Raw genomic sequence first — 21,267 nt, forward strand, 5'->3', positions numbered from 1 at the left:
ACGTGTGCAAATACTGTGGGAAGGGCTGCACTCGTGCCAGTGACTTGAAAGTGCACCACAGGGTGCACACTGGAGAGAAACCGTTCAGTTGCACACAGTGTGGAAGGAGATTCAGTCAGTCGTGCAGCCTTAAAAAACATCTGATCGTTCACACCGGAGAAAAGCCCTTTGGCTGTCTTCAGTGTGGAAGACAGTTCTCAGATTCAAGCAATCTGAGGAAACACACAAGAGTTCACACGGGGGAGAGACCGTTCAGCTGTTCGCAGTGTGGGAGGAGGTTCAAGCAGCTGTGTTACCTGAAAGCTCACCTGCGGATCCACACTGGAGAGAAATCCCTTGGCTGTGCATATTGCGGGAAAGAATTTGCTTCAAAGTACAGTCTTAAATTGCATCAGCTGAAAAACCACATGTCTCCATATTCTGAACAATGAGCTTCCTCAAATGGAATTGTCAAAAACCATTAACGTTTGATTCCAATAATAATAAAAGTTAAAGTCAGGAAAAAAAGCACTGGTCTGATTATATTCCAAAATGCTATTCAAGTTCACTAAAATATGTTTGTCTGGAATTCCCCTTTTGCATGCATTTTGTGCATAATCATAAGATTTCATTTGCTTCATCTGAACACATCAAATTATATTGTATTGGTACATTGCAAGGAAGCCTGGCATCCAAAATGTAATTCCTCAAAGCCTGAGCACGATGTATATTGTTTTTTTGTTTGTTTTATTTTGTAAATAAAATTTTTTAATCACCTTAATGTTTGAAATGGACTGTTGTATGTGTGGTCCTGTATTGGAAAAAATGGGGGTCACTGATGTGACTGGACATTCCCTGTGAGTACTGGCACACTTTCTGTTGACTCAGCACATGTTTAGGCTCTAAAACATTCCACCCTCTCTCCTTAGTTCCTGTTGGTTCCTCTCTCTCTTTAAGGGGGTTCCAGGTGGTTCCTCTCTCTCTTTAAGGAGGTTCCAGTTGGTTCCTCTCTCTCTCTTTAAGGAGGTTCCAGTTGGTTCCTCTCTCTCTTTAAGGAGGTTCCTGTTGGTTCCTCTCTCTCTTTAAGGAGGTTCTAGTTGGTTCCAGGTGTCCTCCTCAGACCTGGCTCGGCCTTTGATGATGAGATTATGTCCCTGCAACACTGACTGGGAAACCCTGCTCAGCACATTGGTGTCAGCAGCGTCAGGTCTGCTCCACTCAATGTGCACGTAGCTCGCAGTGCACAGGAGGAATGCTGCATGCACAAATCTGTATTAAATATTAAATGTGTTCATAAAATGGGACATCCCTACCCCTGTTTGGGAGTGTAATTTTTGGACAGGTGGGGTCTGGTGTGAGTGCTGCTATTGGCGATTTGGGACACCTTCACACCTGACAAATACATCTGGGAAATGTGCTATGTCTGTCTAAACCATTAACTACACCACAACCACAAATACTTAGAATGCAAACACAATACAAAAGTATGTGCTTGATTATGTGTGACTTTATTGGATTTGGCCTGTGGACTTGGGATTGGAATAAATTTGGTTTTTAAAATGAGGAAGTTCATTTTTTGGAGGTCAGTTGACCGGACATCCCTGAATGCGGAGCTAGATTATGATAGTATCAAGCAGACATCCGATCTACACTAAGCGTAGGTGTACAGAAGATCTCATCAACGCAACGGAAAAGGAATGAAGTGCTTATTATTGTCGGCTGAAAACGAGGCGCACACAATATGATGCGTTTCATTTTGAGTGTTTACGGTACAGTATCAATTTCGTCATCGCTGTTAGTTCAGCAACCCGGAAGTAATTGTGGGTCTTGTGAATGGCCAAATGTCTGTATTAGTTTTGTCTCTTCGTTTCCGTAAATAGCGTTTTCAGCCAAACAAAGAAGCAACTTTGTCTCCGAAGATATCGGGCGAAGCGAGTATACATTGACCAGGAAAAATGTCAAATTGCCTAGCTTTTCATACACAGATAGCCTCCATTATGGAGGTTTTGGCGAATGCGGCCGTGGCAGAGATCTGCCAAGTTGTGGACGATGGATACGCGGTTCTGCGCCTGGAAATGTCCCAATATCAGAAGGAGAACAAGGCTCTGAAGCGCAAGCTGCAGGTGATCGAGCGGCAGACCGCGCGCCGATGCGCAGAGAGGGGAGGGTCGCGAGCGAGCTTTGTAGACGGGGCGCAAGTTTGCCGTAAATTAAGAGAAACACCGAGGGGTAAGTCTACTCCGCTTGCTAAGTCTGTGTTTGTCCGCTAAAAACGTCCAGTGAGTTTAAGTTTACTGTTACAATTCAATATAACCTCTCATTGCACTCAAATGCTGCTGATTTAGTTTGCTAATGGTATCCATATCGGTTTGTTGTCGATGTTCATTTCTTGCTTACCCGCCCCCAGCGCTTCCAGCGAAGGGGCAGTTCCCAGCTGTAGAGAGAGCCTTGGATAACCGGATAGATGTCAGTCTAAAAAGAGACGAGCAGCACATTGTTCTGGATGAAGAGGATGCTCCGGCGGTGTCCACGGGCAGGAGCGACGGGGTCACCTCGCATCAAAATGCCTCGAGCACAGCGGTATTTCACGCGCTAATATTTCATCATCACACAGAAGTTATTCGTTCAGCAAAATTCCCTGAAATTTCACTTAACACGTTTCTCTTCAAAAAGATATTTTGAAATATGAAAAGAAATACTCAACAAGTAGACGTTTGTGCGAGTTTGATTACAAATGACAATGTGCGGATATATATGATATTTAAGTTCTGTGTTTGTAGTTAATGGTGGCGTACACTGCTCACTCGTTTCTGATTGCATAATGGGGTTTTGGTTTCTGACTGTTGTAGAGTTATAGCAAGTATTTGTAATGAATCTTGTGTAGTGCTGTACAGGTGTTTTTAAAGATGGAAATATGCACTATAATCCTCTGATGCAGTGTGCAGTTATGGAGGAGGGAAGGACTGAAGCACTTCTGATAAAGGAGGAGAGACTCAAAGAGAATCTGGGGAACCCCGACTGTCCAAGGGAGCTGAGGAACAGGGACGAGAGTGAGTGGGGGGGGGACGGGACGGGGACGGTGACTGTTTCCTGTATAACAGCCTTCAGGTACAGCTGCAGGATAAAAGAGACGTGGCCTTAATTTGACTTGATATCAGATTAGATCAGTGGTCTCCAACCCTGGTCCTGGAGAGCTACAGGGTCTGCTGGTTTTCATAGTGACTCTGCACTTCATGAATCAATTAGAGCAGTTGATTACACAGTTAACTCAACTCACCTGGTGTCTTGGGTCTCAATTGGGTGCTGATTTTAAGGTGAAAACAAAAACCAGCAGACCCTGTAGCTCTCCAGGACCAGGGTTGGAGACCACTGGATTAGATGAGAGAAGCCTCAAATTGTTCTCTTTGGTTCAGACCGAAATTTACCGCATCAGAATACCCCCACCTGCTGTGTTGGTTTTTACCAGTTCTTTCTACTTAGTGGCTGTGTAGGTTATAGGTTACTGTTGTTAATTTGTTTTGTATGGGTATGACTGTCGCTAACCCAGGAAAAATGTTGCCTGCTACTTTTACATGAACTCTGTGACTGGCGGACGTTCGGATCGTTATTTGAGTTGTTTCTTTATCTGAAGGGGCGGTGGAATCGGAGGCTCGGAGCAAGGGAAGCCCCCCCTCTGCAGAATCACGGACCGCCTCGGCAAAACAAGAGCAGCTCCCTGAACAGCTGGCCGAAGACAAGCGCAGCGTTTGGGAGGTGAGCGCGCTCGGGTCCGGCCCGGAGGCAGACGCGGAGCGAGAAAGAGCAAAGAGCCATCAGCACCCGGGGCCTGGATCCAGAGCACGAAAGCCGAGCAGCCTGGACTCTGAGTTTGTCATGTTCGAAAGACCAGGCCAGCTGGGCTCTTACTGTACACAAGGGGGCGCTGTCGCGGAGACGGAGGATCCGTGTTGCTCTTACTCTACAGGAACGGGACAGGGCCTGTCCTATCACGCAGAGATGAGGCCCTTTTTGGGTACAGAGGAGGGTGGAGGGAACGGCCTGTCCCCTTTGGGGTCTCTGGACTGGAAGCCGGACATCATGGTGGTCGACCCGACGCCAGTCAAGCTGGAGCCCGAGGTGCCGTCTGCGTGGAACGCGGGGCCCGTTTTGGGACTGGGCGACGCGCCACCACGGCCTTTCGAAGAAATTGGGGAGAGGGGAGAGATGCTGCCGGACAGCGCGCCCAACCTCTGCCTTCCGCCCGTCCTAACGACGGCGGGGGAGAAGGCCGCGGCGTCCAAGTACATCTCTACGGAAACCGAGACGCACCGCAGAGCCGGCGCCGGGGAGAAACGCCTGTTCTACTCGTACTTCGAGAGAGGATTCGCGCGCGCGAGAGACAGCGAGGCGCTCCCGGGCGTCGACCCGGAGGAGAGACAGTTCAGCTGCACACAGTGCGGAAAGCATTTCGCTCATTCGGCTAACCTGAAGAGACACCAGCGCGTGCACACGGGGGAGAAACCGTACAGCTGCACGCAGTGCGAGAAGCGCTTCTCCCACCAGCACCAACTTAAAATGCACCAGAGGGTCCACACGGGAGAGAGGCCCTTCAACTGCACCCACTGCGGAAAGAGATTCACTCAGTCCAGTCACATTAAACGACATCTGCTCGTTCACACTGGAGAGATGATGTAGATGCGCTTGTATTTGCAGAAGGTGATTTTCTGAGTTCTGTAATCTTGCGGGACGCCAGAGTTTTCCCACGACAAAGTACAAAGAATGAGTGTTTTTATTCTTCAGGTGATCTTCATAGAAATGACTGTTCGTTCCGGAGAAAGCCAAAGCCATTTACTTGCACTATGAAGGAACTGTGTTTTATTTGGGCGGCGCATATGCCCAGTTTTGTGTAGTCTCTTGAGGAGTGGGCTTACACGCATTTATAATGCCGTTTTATCAGCGTTATCCCTGAGCACACATGATAACTCGGACTGTGTTTCGCAGAAACCCTGTTGAGAGCTCGTGAGGCATTTGTATTGTGGGAAATTTTATATTTTATATTTACAGGCTGGAGTATGAAGCAGAAAAGGATTTTGGTGTGGTTATACGTTTCTGTCTGAGGTGCCTGATTAAAAAAAGTAAGTGAAAATAATACTGAACATTGTAATAACTCATGTACTGTATTTACATGTTGCTAACAGTATATTTATTACTCAGAAGATATGTGTAAAGATTTTTCCATTTATATTTTATTTCATGCATATATTAAATGAATGGGAATCGTACCGGTAAGTAAATGTCATTTTAAATCCAGCGTGCAAGATCCATAATCTAATTGAGAGCAAAATTTATATCATAAACAAGACTAACTGCTTTTTTTCTTTGAAGAATTATTTTTTTCAGTCATGAATATATTCACTGAGCTTTTGTGTGATTTCTTTTCACAAGAAATCTTAAATGGTGTGTATTAAAAATTGAAAATCGTTTGTATTATGAAAAATGATAAATCCATAGGCATGTGTCCAAGATCTTTTATTTTAGTCTTCAAACTCAACTGTATTTTTAACCAACCCTTTTAAATTAATCAGGGAGCAATAAAAACATGCTTCTAAGGTAAAATTGATAAAAAATATATTTTGGACACATTGAGTTGCAATCAAGAGAAATCGTACATTATATAATGAACAAACCTACAGATAATTGGTCCAGTTTTATTATTGGGGGTGGGGGGCGTACACAGTTAACTTGGTCCAGTAAACTTTGTACAATACGTCACAAAATCACAAAATCCATCGCAAATTACAGACCCATGGTATAGACAGTCCATTGGTGGCCTCAAAATAAATATCAATTTTCCGAATCACTCCAACACGGTAGGTGGCGATAATGTTTTAGACTGTCTATTATAACCATTGAAGAGGAAGAAGTCAATTTCGGAACTATTCAAAAGTCGGTAAGGTTAAGTCAATGGGAAATAAAAGAAGGGATGAGGTCTTGTACACTAGACTACGATTTGGACACTGGGCTGGCTGATGTACTGAACAGGATCAGGAAGAATGAAACTTAAACATGTACTGGTAGTATGTGGAAAATATCAAGTGGAAATATGAGTTTTGTTTTGTATCCTGTCAGATTCTGGAATTACAACATTCTCATTGAAGACTCTATTAAGACCGGATGATAAGCAACATGCTGTTGCTAGGTTGGTGCAATATTTTATTGAACATACCTACACCTATAAGGCCTGGAATTGAGGGCAAAGTGCAATACCTTAGTTGAACGGAGGATGGCAGCAATGCACTAAAAGGTGTAGTGAAAACTACAAGCCAAATTATCTGTAATGGGGGGTTTAGTTTAGGATATTTACGGTAATTTATCAATCAACGTCTGGTTTTTCTGTAAAACCTCCCCTTGCCAACAGCAATCTGGAAGTAAATCGAATGCGATATGGAATACAATACGAGTATGATTTGGGTTAATTGAAGAAGTTCTGCATTTTCGAACGTAGCAAAAGAAAGCAAGAAGGTTTAGAGCACAGGGTGGAGGGCCAAACGAACGATGTCGAATTGCGTCGCGTTTCACACACAGATCGCTTCCATCATGGAGGTGCTGGCGAACGCGGCCGTGGCCGAGATCTGCAAACTTGTGGACGATGGATATGCGGTTTTACGCTTGGAAATGTCCCAAAGCCAGAAGGAGAACGAATCGCTCCGGAGGAAACTGCAGGTTTTGGAGTTACGGGTCGCGCAAGCTTGTAATTTCGCCGAGAAAACAAGGACAAAAGACAGTTCCGTAAATAATCGTCCTAAGAGAGGCTCGGTTTTCGATAAGTTTCAAGGATCCACAACAGCAGGTAGCCGACAAAACAAACGGCATTTTATTACCTGAATTCGGCATTTTTACCTCTCAGTGATGTAGGCTACTTAAATGTAAAGTTGTGATTAAGCGATGGTGACGATCCTTCACAGTCCTAACGTATAGTTATGATAGACTAATGTTTTGTCTAACGGGACGGTGCTAGCTTCAGTTTATTAATTGTAACCGATCCCTCCTATTGTTTCAGAGTCGGATAGCACCCCAAGTGGGCAAAGTCTCTTGGACACAGGCCTTTTAAGCGACGGAGAGCCCACAGCTGAAGACCAGGACGTATTGATTGGGAACTCGGTCAGTTGCGATTCTCACCCGTGTGATTAAACAAGCAAACCACACTTTACGCGTTGCCCTAGTAAAAACCCACCGCGGTGCATTGTGCTGACCTTCATATATTACACACAATACAATATGCTGCACTGTAGCTACATGCACACCACAACAGCTTCCCAGGAGTTCTGGACGAACTACACTCACTTCATAACACTAAAAAGTTGCCATAACTGGATTCATATATTGGGCATTTCTTCGCGTATTAATTTTATGATGCTCCATGCTGGGAAATATCTATGTCAACCAAAAAACCAAGTACCGTCTATACACACTTGTTCAAATAAGTGCTTGGCCAAACGAACGATGCCAGGATTTAATTTTTTGCTGCATGTGCAGTATGTGTATGCGCACAAGTCCTAAGTAATACCACCCTGTTTCCAACTTTTTGTTAGTTGCAGATAATATTGCACGATGAAAGTCGGTTGGATTGCTGGCGTCTGTGGCACAGAACAGTCTTAAACACATTTTGTTTCAATATTTTAATCAAATTAGCATATTCTCCAACATGGCGAACATTTGCATAATCAAAACCCTATGCATTTCTCATGGATGATTATTGTAAATTCATGTTGGAGCAGAGCGTTTGAGTGATGCATTTGTGGTACACAATAATCCTGTTATAAACAATAACATCACATTAATAACTACAAGATAACAACTATAATAACAACTGCAATGTCATACAAGTAATTATGTAAGAAGGATTGATGAATACTTTGGAGTATTCCATTTTCAAGTGTAGGATATTAACCATGAAATGATTTATATAGAGCATTGTTTTTCACGATTTGGTTTAACGCCACACATTTGATAGTTGACTGGTTGAATTGTAATGTGAAGAAACGGGTCAGATTACATGAACGCACATGGAGTGGAATTTTCTTTCAATACTTTCAGGTCCCTCACTGCAAAAAATCGAAGATACCAAGAGTGTTCTGCGTTCCAGTTGCCCTATGTAGATTATTACTCAGACACAAAGTCATGCTTTCATATGTATGAATTTGCTGTTTTGGAATTGACGTACTTTATGTCGGTGTGCATAAGTACACATCCATCTGCAAAAACATATTGCTTTATTTGGTCATTTCAGTTATGAAAATTATATATAACTATTTTGAATTTGTTCTTTTCAATCTCTGGTGCCCTTTACACGCACACACACATATATATAAATATATATAATGTGATTGTTCAGTCAGATTGATCGCTCTGTTCCTCTGTTGCAGTGTGCAGACATGGAGGAGGGAAGGACTGAATCAGTTCTGATAAAGGAGGAGAGAGTAGAAGAGGAGAGAGACCCACAGGGAGAGATGAACTCCAGGGAGGAGAGTAAGTAGGAAAGGATGAAAGCGTTCGTTTCTGTGTGTTGTCATGTTATGCTGTTATGACAACATATTATGCTGCTGGTTTTTTAAAGTAGAGCAGACGATCCCCCCTCACTGTGTAATTATTTTACTCAGACAGGGGAAATCGGAGAGGCTAGCTGATAGACATGGGATCACAGATAGTGCCTCAGCAGGGTGTCGAGCCGTGTGGGGGGGGGATCCTTATATGACCTGTGTTTCTCCTGGCCTTTGGGCTGCTCCACACGTCTCACCTGAAGTGCTGCTGTTTTCAGTCTGTGTGTTCCTGACCTTGCCACTGCACAGTAAATAACGTCCATCTTGGCTCTGATCTTCACTCCAGGGCTTGTGGAACCGAGTCTCGATGACGGGAAACTGGCAGCTGCTCTCGGCAACCGGAGTCCGCCTTCCAAAGGCAGGGAAGAGGAAAGTGACCAGCAGAGGAGCAGACGCCATGTTTGGGAGGTCAGTGGACCGGACACCGTCCTCAAAACTGAGCCAGAGTGTAGTAGTGTTACTGAGAGACTCCAACACAGAGGAGCTGAACACAGGCCAGGAGGACTGCAAAGCCTGGACTCTGAGTTTGTCATGTTCGAAAGACCAGGCCAGTTGGGGTCTTACTGTACACAAGGGGGCGCTGTGACGGAGACGGAGGATCCGTGTTGCTCTTACTCTGCGGAAACGGAACCACAGAGCCTGTCGTTTCACTCTGGGCTGCAGTCGGTTGCTACAGCAGCAGAGGAAAGTTCTGGAAGCTTTATGTCACCTTTAGATTCGGATATGAAAGTGAAGGTGTTAGAGATTGGCTCTGGGGCTGCTGATTTGAAGGCTGAAGTGAGCTCTGATTGGACAAAAGACACCATGTCAGCAGTGGGTCTCCTTCTAAACAGACATGACTGTGAAGGCCGAGAGGGGGGTAAAATGGCGGCAGAAAGTGCTAGTATTGCTCCTATCCCGAATGTTCTGAGGGAGAGCGTGGCGCCTTCACAGTTCGACATCCCCGGTTCAAACCGGTTTCTCCCCTCTGACCACGGCCTGGCAGAAACGCAGAGCGGGGTGGGGGCGTGTCACCTGACTGGTGTGGAGAAGAGAAAGTCCGTCTGTAGGTTTTGCTGGAAGAATTTCGGCTCTCCAAGCCAGCTTGAGCTGCACCTGAGAACTCACAGCGTGGAGAAACCGTTCAGCTGTACGCAGTGCGGAAAGCAGTTTGCCCAGTCGCGCACCCTCCGGATCCACCAGAGCACTCACCTGAGCGAGAGGCGGTTTCTCTGCCCGCACTGCGGGAAGAGCTTCTTCTCCTCGCGGGACCTGAAGAAGCACCAGGCCGTGCACACCCGGGAGAGGCCGTTTATCTGCTCCCTGTGCCGCAAGAGCTTCGTCTGTCTGAGCCAGCTGAAGGTGCACCAGAACGTGCACACGGGGGAGAGACCGTTCGGCTGCGCCGCGTGCGGGAAGAGCTTCTCTCACCCCAGCAATCTGAAGAGACACCAGAGGCACCACGCCGGAGAGCCGAGCTGGAGTGAGGCTCAGGCAGAACACTGACATCCGTTGCTGAAGCAGATGAACGCTCTCTGTTGGTGCTTTTGCGCTGTAACCGTCCGAATGGTTGTCTGCACTGATGCGCCATAGCCTGGCAGCCTGCAATATCGTGTGGCAGTTTTTAGTGACTTATTTCCGGGTCTTTTTTTTTGTATTTTGGGACTATTTGTGTAGAGAAATAAGACTGCTCTCAGCTGCTTTGCAGCCATGATAAAGTGAAGTGGCATGAAATGGAACAGCCAGTCAAATTGAACAGAGCAGAAAGGTATTTTTATTGTTACATACTGTACATGTAATGGGACTAAAATCACTGTATATGTGATCACTGCTGACTTTTCATTGCAAGAAAAAAATCTTATGTTTGTGGAAAAAAATAATTCAACCTCCTAATGTGTTCTGGAGAAATTTGAATGTTTCATTTAAACAAAAAAATGACACATATTAAGTGCACCAAAGTGAAGTACAAAGTTCCAAAGAACTTTGGTGCACTTAATATGAGTCATGTTTTGCACCATTTTGCAAATTATGTATGACTATTCATTGAACATCAATAAACATTTAGAATCCATGTACTAGTTTTTCATTTATTTGTGAGGACTGGGGAAGTTTTTAGATGGGAGTCAGAGCAAGTGAAATGATTTATACAATACATTCTCCATACACATTTGTTTTTAAATAATTAACTTTGATTTATAGTGCTTCTTAAAAAAGACTGACTTTAAGACTTAATATATTCAGCCTTTAAACTGGAATCTTCTTTTTGTTAGCCTTTAAAGCAGAGGTATCACTCTCCAGTCCTGGAGGGCCGCAGTGTCTGCAGGTTTAACTCCAGTCCTGGAGGGGCGCTGTGTTTCAGTTTAACTGCCAGTTTAAGGCCCAGTGTCTTTCCAGATTTAGTCCAGTTGGAGGCCGCATTGTCTGCATTTGAACTCAGTCCTTGAGGGACCATGTACTGTCATTTTTAACTCAGTCCTGATGGGCAGCAGTGAAATGATTATCAGTTTCTCCATCCTTGTTTAAACTGATTGCGTTTATTATCATCTAAAGCGAGTTTAAGAGTTAATAACTCCCGCCTTTTAACTGGAGAGCTCGCAGTGTCTGCAGTTTTAACTCCTGTCCTGGAGGGCCGCAGCGTCTGCAGGTTTAACTCCAGGCCTGGAGGGCCGCAGTGCCTGCAGGTTTGACTCCAGTCCTGAAGGGGGCGCTGTGTCTGCAGGTTTTTGGCGTGTTTCAGCACTTAAGTGATTAAGTCACTGATTAGGCTAAAAAGTCCACACACCTTGTTTTCAAATCCTGAATAGATTATAAATTGAAGGTAAACCAGAAGGAACCCACAGACACTGCTTCCAGTTTGACTCGGTTTCCTCCTCTGAAGACCGCCTCGTTTTTTCCTCTCTTACATCCATCACCCTGCAGGACCTCCTGCCCTGCCCTCCCTGCCCTTCTATTCGGGATATGGGTCACCTGTGCACCCGCTGTCCTATCGGTTATGCTACATTTACAGTTCACGTTTTCAACATTTGGCGGACGCTCCTGTCCAGAGCAGGTCACACAGCTTGCAGGCTTTACACACAGTTCATTTTAACAGCTGGACCGAAGAGATTCAGGTTAAGTGGCTTTGCTAAAGGGCACTGCACCTAGGAATCAAACCTGCAGCTCCGCCGTTACAAGCCCAGCTTCCCAGCCATCGTACTACACTGAAGCTCAGGTTCATTGCTTAAATTTATTTACAGTTCCTCAAGACTTCTGAACCTTATGTTACATGCTTCTGTGTGCAGCTGGGCAGACCAGCCCTGCTCCTGGAGATCTACCGTCCTGTAGGTTTTCACTCCAACCCAAATTTGGCACCTCTGACCACTAATTAGTAGCTCAACGAGATCTCTAGCTGTTGAATGAGTTGTGCTTTGTTAGGGCTGGAATGAAAGCCTGCAGAATGTTGATCTTCAGGAACAGGGTTGTGCAGCCCTGCTCTAGCTGTTGAATGAGGTGTGCTTTGTTAGGGTTGAAAGCCTGCAGGATGGTGTACCTGCAGGAACAGGGTTGGGCAGCCCTGGTGTTCACTCATTGGCTACCCAAGCCTGTGCGTTCGGGCGTCTTTGTTGCTGAAGGGTTGCGCTGGCCTGGCGTTCTTCAGCTTTTGGCCTCGTCTCTGTGTTACAGCCCACGGCCGTGGAGGAGGAGGAGGGGTGCGAACCGCTTCCTGTGAAGGAGGAGAGACTCGGAGAGGAGGGTTCCAGCAGCGAGGCGCGGGGGGGTGCCAGGAGCTGTGGAGAGCGTGAGTGGGGTGGGGTGGGGTGTGGGGGTGGGGGTGTGGTTTGTGGTCTCTCAGTGATCAGGGGTTTCTGATGTTTTTTTTCTCCAGGAGCTGTAGAGCGGGGTGGCGCCACTGTCGGGGGAAGAGTTCCCGCCCTGAACACGCAGACTGCTCCAGTGCGCCCCCTGGAGGAGCTCGCTGAGCACAGCGCCCCGAGCGGCCTTTGGGAGCTCCAGGGGTTCAGGACCGGGGGCATGCAGAAGGCCCGGAAAGGGCGATCTGGCCTGGGGCTCCGACACGGCGGCGCTGACCTCAGGCCTGGAGGACGGAGCAGCCTGGACTCCGAGTTTGTCCTGTACGAAAGGGCAGGCCAGCTGGGGTCCTACTGTACACAAGGGGGCGCCGTGGCGGAGACAGAGGACCCGTGTTGCTCTTACTCTGCAGAATCGGACCCGGAGAGCCTGACCTTTCGCTCGGAGCTGCAGCGGGGTCCTCCGGCGGACGGCGGCTCTGGGAGCAGCCTGCCCTCGCTGGGCTATCTGGACTGGAAGCCTGAGGCTGCGGTGGTGGAGACGGTTAAAATGGAGGCCGAGGCCCGTTCCGTGTGGAACAGGCCGGTCGTGTCACGCGCTGGTCACACGCACCCCAAAAACTACGACGACGATGACGACGACGGGGACGGAGAGAACATTCACGCGGAAAACATCGCCGACGTCTGCCCCCCGTTCTCTCGGATGAGGGCGGGAGTGGGCGGAGTCCGGGACGAGCCCAGCGCCGGCGCCGCGGACTTGAACGGGTGCGGCCTCCTGCGGAAGAGCTTCGGCGCTTCCGTAGGCCTCGGGACGGAGCGCAGGTTCGAGGCGGGCGGCGGGGGGGTGTACCGTGACTCCGGGGAGGCGGGGGGGCTCAGCGGACCCCTGCAGATGGGAGAGAGACAGTTCAGCTGCACGCAGTGCGGCAAGCTGTTCGCCCACCCCGGCCGGCTGAAGGTGCACCAGCGGGTCCACACCGGGGAGAAACCGTTCAGCTGCGCACAGTGCGGCAAGCGCTTTGCTCAGTCCAGCCACATCAAACGCCACCAGAGAGTCCACACTGGGGAGAAACCCTTCAGCTGCACCCAGTGTGGAAAGAGCTTTTCTCACCTTTGCAATCTCAAAACGCATCAGACCGTGCACACGGGGGAGAGACCATACAGTTGCACACAGTGCGGAAAGAATTTCTCCTCCTTGGGAAATCTCATAAGACACCAGAGTGTTCATATTGGGAAATGATCTTAGTGATACATATGCTTTGATTTAAAATATTTTTTAAGTAGCACTGATATTATAGTATTAAACCTTAATTTATCATGATTACAACTATTTTAATAATATAATTGTTACGGGAAGAACTGGAACTGAATTACTCCATTTTACATGACAAATGAAATTCTTGTGTACTTGCATACATAATGTGATGATTGCCTGTATCGACATGGTGGGAAAAATGCTGTTGTTCTGTTTAATATTCCAAACATGCAGTTGCATGTCTGTGCATAGGAGACCAGGCTTAGTCGGAAGTATGGCTGAGCGTTTTTAACAGTGCTGTTGCATAATTCCACAATTCCAGATTAAATGTGTCTGTTGAATTTGCTTTGCCCTGTGTGTGTGCGTGTGAGAGGGAAAGTGTGTGTGTGTGCGTGTGAGAGGGAAAGTGTGTGTGTATGTGAGGGAAAGTGTGTGTGTGTGTGTGTGGTGAAAGTGCTCTTTTGGTTTATTTAATGACAAATGCTAACCTTCTGTGGCAGTCCTTCTGTAGAGTAAATGAAGTAAAACCAAGGAACAACAATTTAACAATCTAGCAGTGGCTTTTAGTTTTTAATGTGTTTTGTAGTACACCTTCCCTTTTATAATGCAAAAAAAAGAAGTTTTTAATTTAATGAAATGACAAAATATGCACGTTTGTATTGGAAATACTATAAACAGACCTCTCAGTTTCAGTGAAGCTTTTGAGTGTGACTTTGGTGTGATGCATTAACTTAAATCGGCTAAGTGCCAATGTGTCCGGAACATGACTGTAAATTATCCAGTGTAACCTTTTGCTTTTAATTCCTCAATTCTTCCACGCCATCCTACAACTTCACTTGGTATCACTTTTTCAAAATGCAAATTTCTGTTCTTCCGAAGGAAATCAGTTTGAACGCACATCCACAAGGTACTAACATGTGTTGCCATGGAAGTATGCGTGATCAGGTAATTCCTGAATGGTTTCACGGTATTTAAGAATGTTAGCCAGGTAACTCATTCATTTCTCTTGCTGAAATACCCCCCCTGGGAGAACCTAGGAAAACCTGTTGGTGTTTGAATTTAGTTGTCGCATGCATTAAGCACGATACAATAACGGGGCTGAATCACTAACTTATTTTTCTGATATTTAATGAAAAACACTAAATAATAAACTGTAAAAAAAATCGTTCCTTTGGTTCAAACATTGTGTAAACGACTCTTTAAACTGCATTACCCTACATCAGTCATATACAAAGAAAATGCACGTACATTTGAATATTTACGGTAGATCGCTCACCTTGGGCTCCTTCTCAATCCGGAAGTACATGGTGCACACGCGCATCTTATATACACTTACCAGCGTTATTTCTTTTCACTACTCGTAACAGTTGACGTTCTTATATTCAATTTAAATACTATAGTGCTACCTGCAAGGTTGTTTTAAAAGCGGAAGCTGGCTAAAATGTCGGACTGTTCTACATTTCGTACACAGCTTGCTTCCATAATGGAGGTTTTAGCGAATACGGCAGTGGCAGAAATCTGCCAACTTGTAGATGACGGGTATGCCGTGCTACGCTTGGAAATGTCTCGAAGCCACAAAGAGAACGAAGCCCTGAAGAGAAAATTAAAGATTTTGGAGCTGAACGCGTCTCGAATGCGTGCAAAGAGAGCAGGAACGTGTGTCAGCCCTGACACAGCTGGGCATAATTCTAGTGCGTTCCGAGGAGGAAGAGGTACATTTTAGTCATATCTACATTGGAAAGGCACGTCGTATAAAAAAAGATATACCTCATCGGAGACTGTCAACTTTCACCCCTTCTTTCTCCCATTGCTTTAGAGGACGGTCATGTCCCCGCTGGACAGAGCGGCTTTGGCGTGCAGATGGACCTTACGCTGGACAGACACCGACAGCCCGCAGCTGATCGCGAGGAAAGCGCTCCAGTGGTCTCGAGGGATAAAGTAAAGCGACGGAACGCCAATAATATCAATATTCACGACTTTCGTGTGTTTCTTTTTGTCATAGTATTACTGTTTATATTTCAGAAGGAACGTGCCGACGTGTTGGCTGTCAAACAGGAGCGACTTGAAGACTCGGGGTCCAGCGATCCACACGGAGAAGTGAAGATCATCGAAGAGCGTAAGTTTTGGTTTGTCATGCATGTGACCCAATTTAAATATACATTCTGTTCCCAATGTTTTTAACTTGTTTGTTGCTGAATCTTATTTGGAAGCAGTTTTTGGAAATGTCTTAATTTGTCTTTGTTGAATAGGCACTAAAAATAATAAATAAATAATCATTTCACCTTGTCCTGTCCAAAGTTTTTATGTCAACCTATTCACACAAGTGCAATCACATAACTTCTGCTGCATCTAATTCTGGTGTGTGTGTGTGTACGTATAAAGACACACATATTCAGGGCCCTTGTCAACATCCCTGCCCCTGGTTTTAATGAGTTAATTTGGGGACCTTTAATCACATGGATAACATTCATATTTTGCTCGTTTCCCTCCAGGAGCGGTGGAGTGGAGGGCAGGCAGCAGGGAAAAACGTCGCGTTGAGGAAACGCAGAATAAAGCAGCGAATCACACAGAGGAGCTCACTGAGCAGCACAGGACCAGACGCGCTGTTTGGGAGGTCAGTGGCCTGGAGTCTGCCCTTAAAACTGAGCCAGATTATAGTGGCGCTAACAAGAGGGACCAACATTCAGGAAGTGAAAATGCCACTGGAGGTCTGTACCACCTGGACTCTGAGTACTTCATGTTTGGAAGAGCCAGTCATCCAGGAGCTGTCTTCATCTCGGAGGGCGGGGAAACGGAGGCCGAGAGTTCGGCCGGCTCATACGCACCAGTAACAGACTCCGAAAACCTGTCAGTCGAGCTGATTGACGTAACATCGGCCTTGAACGGATGCACCTCTTCAGACGCTCACCTTGTCACATCACAAGGCCTTTTTGCTCATTGCAAAGATGTCGCGAGGAAGAAGGGCTACGTCTGCAAATACTGCGGGAAGACTTTCTCCCGGAGGAACGTGATGGTGAAGCACCACAGGGTGCACACGGGGGAGAAGCCCTTCGGCTGCCTGCTGTGCGGAAGGCGGTTCTCCGACTCGAGCAACCTTAAGAAACACCAGAGCGTTCACACGGGAGAGAAGCGGTTTCGCTGCGCGCAGTGCGGAAAGCGCTTTTCCGATTCCAGCAGCCGGAAGAGGCACCAGACCGTTCACACGGGAAAGAAGCCGTTTGGATGCGCAGAATGCGGGAAGCGATTCACGCGCTCCTGCCACCTCAAAAGGCACTGTCAGCAGTTTCACTCCTGGCAGATGACTTTTAATGAACATGCCGTGTAAATAAATACCCCTCACTTTGATGTGTGAAGCAACACAGCAGCATTCAAATGCAAGAATGGATTACAAAAAGGACACGTGTTAATGTGTCAATTGTTAATTTTTTCGTATTAAAAAATATTTTAATACGGTATTTGGAGCGTGAAAACGTACTTTTGTGACCACCAGTCACCACGTCGCCAAATCTTCAAAAACAGAAAAATTAAGGATGGACACTTTTTAAAAACGAAATGCAAATCAATGCTGTAATTGTTCATTATTTTGAAGAATCACTTCTTGTTCTTGTCTTTATTGTGTAATGTTACTCCTGTTCTGATGTTATCTCCAAAACCCAGTACAAAATTCCTCAGGAATGGTCATTATTTTCATTTGCATTAGAATTAAGGCCGGTAACTGACATCGGTAAAATACCATAATGTCACGAACACCTAGTACTGCCTGAGAAGAATTTGCACAGCTTTTTCAGTTTCATTAAACCAGTTCCTTTGGATGGGCATCTCTCCCATTGCATGGTTACCCCTTTCCCCCATCTCACCATGCAAGGGTGACACCTCTGGCCAGTTGGGGAACTGCAGTTGGACTGCGTCGGCTGCAGAGCGGCTGCAGAGCTCAGCGGTGAGCAGAGGTGTCGGCAGGTGCCTGGGGACACACCCCTGTCTATCTACGCCTTCCCAATCTGCTGGGGGAGTTTGCAGCGATGGGACCAGGTCTGCAGACACAACTGAACATTCCACAGGGGGGTTGAGTGCCTGTTTCCATGGAAATGCTGTTCTGGTTTTTGCATAGTACCATCTTTTGCCCCTGAATTTAAGTCGATCATGATTTTAATAAAACCCTGCACAGGAAAGGTTAGTATCAGTTATGCCAGAGATGCACAGATGGGATGAATGCACAGTCGTGTTGTTGCAGCAACAGAGGACCTTGTCTTATGTATGTTATTTCTGTGAACATAATTAATATTTCCATTGTATTCATGGTCAATCTATGACTCAGAATGTAACCTTTAAGGTTATTTCTGTTCATCTTTCCATTTTATACAGTAGTTGCCTTCATTATAATTGTTTGGAATTTTCATGCCCAGAAATCATATTGCAAAGTTTTTTTGTGTACTTTCTGTATGAGTGCCACTGAATAGTGATCTCTAATGTGTTAGAAGAACATCCTGTAGATAAAGGTATTTCTATAAAAGAAGATGGATTCAAATGGTGCAGAATAAACTTGACAAAACATATCCGGTATTAAGCGTGCTGGGGGCATGTCACATGCACTATAGTTCGATGCCTTTACCATGTGTTGTGTATAAAACTGCTCAAGTGGCCACAGTGGTGGATTATGATGGGTACCCCTATAATAGATCACTCTCCTTCTCTCACATAGCGTCTATGCATTGAATGTGCACATTCTTTCAGTCCAATATTCAAGGAATCCAGTGCTTCAAGGAATAACCAGCTATTCTACGCAGCTACAAGTCCAGGCCCTGCATTCTCACGACTAGACTGCTAGGGACGGAGTGTAGCACAGTGGGTAAGGAACTGGGCTTGTAACCGAAAGGTTACAAGCAGGTTCGATTCCCGGGTAAGGACACTGCCGTTGTACCCTTGAGCAAGGTACTTAACCGGAATTGCTTCAGTATATATCCAGCTGTATAAATGGATACAATGTAAAATGCTATGTAAAAGTTGTGTAAGTCACTCTGGATAAGAGCGTCTGCTAAATGCCTGTAACGTAACATAATGTAACTGCTCCAGTTCCTCCTTGCTGCCCCCCCCCCCCCCCCCGCACCACTGCGACTAACCCTGCAGGGAATCCAGAACACAGCTGCAGGACCTCTCTGCAAACTTTGTTAAAGAGTGATAATGTCATAACTCCTCATCTTGTTACAGCCTGTACCAAGTTTAAAACCTTGGTACCAGCCTGCAGGGCAGTGAGCGGAAAGGTTATAATACACCTCCAATCAATTCTCAGACCCCAGACCAGAGCCAGATCTCCCCCTCTCTCTCTTGTATGTTTCAGGCAGCTGGCTGTGCTTTCCCTGCGCAAAGTTGACAAAAAATTGGCCTCCATGGTGATATAATCATTTCTATATTGTTTCCCTTTGGAAAGAATTTTAAGTAAAGCTTGCTTATATACACCGATCAGCCACAACATTAAAACCACCTACCTAATATTGTGTAGGTCCCCCTCGTGCGCCAAAACAGCTCTGACCCGTCGAGGCATGAACTCCACCTCTGAAGGTGTCCTCTGGTATATTTGGATTTCTGTATATTGTATCTACTGTATATTTGTATCTGATATTTTGTATCTACTGTAAATTTGTATTTGATTGTGTTACTCTGTTGTCTTTGATGCTGCAACAGTGCAAATTCCCCCCGGGGATCAATAAAGTACACTACTACTACTACTACTACTTATTACATTATTGGTTTTTATTACATACAAAATTTGAAATGGATTACATTATTGGGAGTTATTACACTATTAGTAGTTTATTACATTATTAGTTGCTACAGGGCTATAAAAGGCTAAGATGTTGTTAGAGGGTGTATTATTTCCACATGAATTTAAAAACTCGAGACTGGTCAGAGCTGTTTTGGCGGTGTAAGTCCGTTCAGCATCATCGCCATTAAGGGACAGTAAGCTCGTGTAAGTTTTTCATGTTGTGAAACAGCTATTTGTTTGTTTGTTTCCTACCAGAAGTTGTGGGGAAACGATAGCACGTTAAACGTTATTTTTTCCTAAATGTTTTTTGTAGTTTTTTCCTTCAGCTACATCACAACCACGGAAATCACCAGGGGGTGTGGCCAATACGTCCGGAAGTAAACAGACGAGTAAATGGCATAAGGTTGCGAGGTAGCTTCGCTGCCTATTTTTTTTTTTTAATGTTGCCCTTTTTGGGACGGTAGCTATTTTCTAAATCTACATCGACTCCCCATATCCATACTTGTTTGAGAGTGTAAACTTGTTCATTTGATTCAAAACGAGACTGCAGACCGAGCTATAGCTACAATGGCTAACGTTAACCTGCGTTTCCATTCACAGCTTCGTTCTATTATGGACACACTAGCAATGGCGGCTGCGAAAGAAATTTCCAATCTTGTAGATGACGGATTTGCGATCTTGCACCTGGAAATTTCACAAAGCCAGAAAGAGAATGAGGCACTTAAGTACAAACTGGAGGCAATGGAGCTTCAGATGGCTCGCGGATGTATTGAGGAGTCGGGATTGCGAGAACAGCTCGCCAAGTGTCGCTGCGGCGGAGTTCAAAACGGTGAGTTGACTTTCCTGCACCTACAATTATGTATATTTTTGGGTTATAGACCGTTTGTTGACCAGCATCAGTATAAGCGTTGGTCTTGCCCGTTGGTAAATTTACGTTGCTGTTATATCGAAGGACATGTCTTCAGACTGCATCTTGGTTCCCCTCCCATCTCGCCCCAACATTACGACCTTTTGTACTAATCCAGGTTATGGCGGCATATGTTATGATTTAAGGCTTTGTTTTTATGGTATTGTTTTTTGTCCTGGAATTTCGTCATGGTTGTAATCTGCATGAATTCAGAATTTTTATTTTGCGACTTGCAGTAGCCTAGTACTTTAGTGGTGTTGAGTCTTTTCTCACTGGTCTGGGAAGGTCTTTGGCCATGTCTATTGGCCACTAGTGCATGTAATATTCAGGTGAATGCGCTTATGTATTCACCTGAGGTTAAGTCCCTCTGCGTCCGGCTAAATGAATGAGATGTTACGCTGAGTGGTAGGGCTACATTTTTATTTCTCATCCTCGTTTTAGACGACCGTCCCTTTCAGCCAGCAGATAACGTCTTTGGAAACCGTTTGGACGTCACGGTGGAGACAGATGGAGAACCGACCGTTGGACAGGAGGACACTCTCGCACAACCTACTGCCATGAAGGATGAGGTCAGTTAACATGGAGCAGGGCTGCCCCAGCCCTGTTCCTGGAGATGTACCGTCCTGTAGGGTTTCATTTCAACCCTAAATTAGCACGCCTGGTTCTAACAATTAGAAACTAACAAAGCAGACCTCATTCAACAGCTCAATGATATACCTCTAGTTGTTGAATGGGGTGCGCTCTGTTAGGGTTGAACTGAAAACCTACAGGACAGTAGATCTCCAGGAACAGGGTTTTGCAGCCCCGATTTAGAACCAGCAGTAATGCGTGTCGACTGCTGAGTATGCTGTACCAGCGTTAAAATAAATTTTTAAAACCTGTTGTTGATTATGATAACATTCACAGTTATCTTCTTTATGAGTCATGAGTTCTTTTATGGAATAAGAGTAGGTTGACAAAGTGTAAGACATCATGCATAATCATGTTTTACATGCAATATTGAGTCATATAATATTGAG

The 21,267-nt window shown here is 45.6% G+C and overlaps 3 protein-coding genes across 6 annotated transcripts in view; all 3 read left to right on the top strand.

Moving 5' to 3' along the window:
- Positions 1-21,267, top strand: part of LOC135256190 (uncharacterized) — a 52,648-nt gene that overhangs the window by 2,439 nt on the left and 28,942 nt on the right. The window lies entirely within an intron of this gene.
- Positions 1,601-13,921, top strand: LOC135255910 (zinc finger protein Gfi-1-like). Of its 4 annotated transcripts, none has more exons than XM_064337693.1 (6): positions 1,808-2,208; positions 2,387-2,559; positions 8,385-8,487; positions 8,845-8,966; positions 12,201-12,315; positions 12,403-13,921. In XM_064337693.1, exons 1-6 carry the CDS (start codon positions 1,935-1,937, stop codon positions 13,563-13,565), a joined length of 1,950 nt encoding a protein of 649 aa, XP_064193763.1. In that variant the 5' UTR covers positions 1,808-1,934; the 3' UTR covers positions 13,566-13,921. The 4 variants fall into 4 exon arrangements, 3 of the variants coding, with proteins under 3 accessions (XP_064193763.1, XP_064193765.1, XP_064193764.1); XM_064337695.1 differs by lacking the exons at positions 1,808-2,208; positions 2,387-2,559 and adding exons at positions 6,352-6,808; positions 7,019-7,095 and having other exon boundaries at positions 8,382-8,487; XM_064337694.1 differs by lacking the exons at positions 1,808-2,208; positions 2,387-2,559 and adding exons at positions 6,355-6,808; positions 7,019-7,119.
- LOC135255919 (zinc finger protein 135-like) lies at positions 14,888-18,279 on the top strand. Its single transcript, XM_064337735.1, has 4 exons — positions 14,888-15,292; positions 15,397-15,518; positions 15,603-15,696; positions 16,073-18,279. Exons 1-4 carry the CDS (start codon positions 15,022-15,024, stop codon positions 16,903-16,905), a joined length of 1,320 nt encoding a protein of 439 aa, XP_064193805.1. The 5' UTR covers positions 14,888-15,021; the 3' UTR covers positions 16,906-18,279.

The sequence above is a fragment of the Anguilla rostrata genome, chromosome 5 (assembly GCF_018555375.3).
Source record: "Anguilla rostrata isolate EN2019 chromosome 5, ASM1855537v3, whole genome shotgun sequence".
Classification (NCBI taxonomy): Eukaryota; Metazoa; Chordata; class Actinopteri; order Anguilliformes; family Anguillidae; genus Anguilla; species Anguilla rostrata.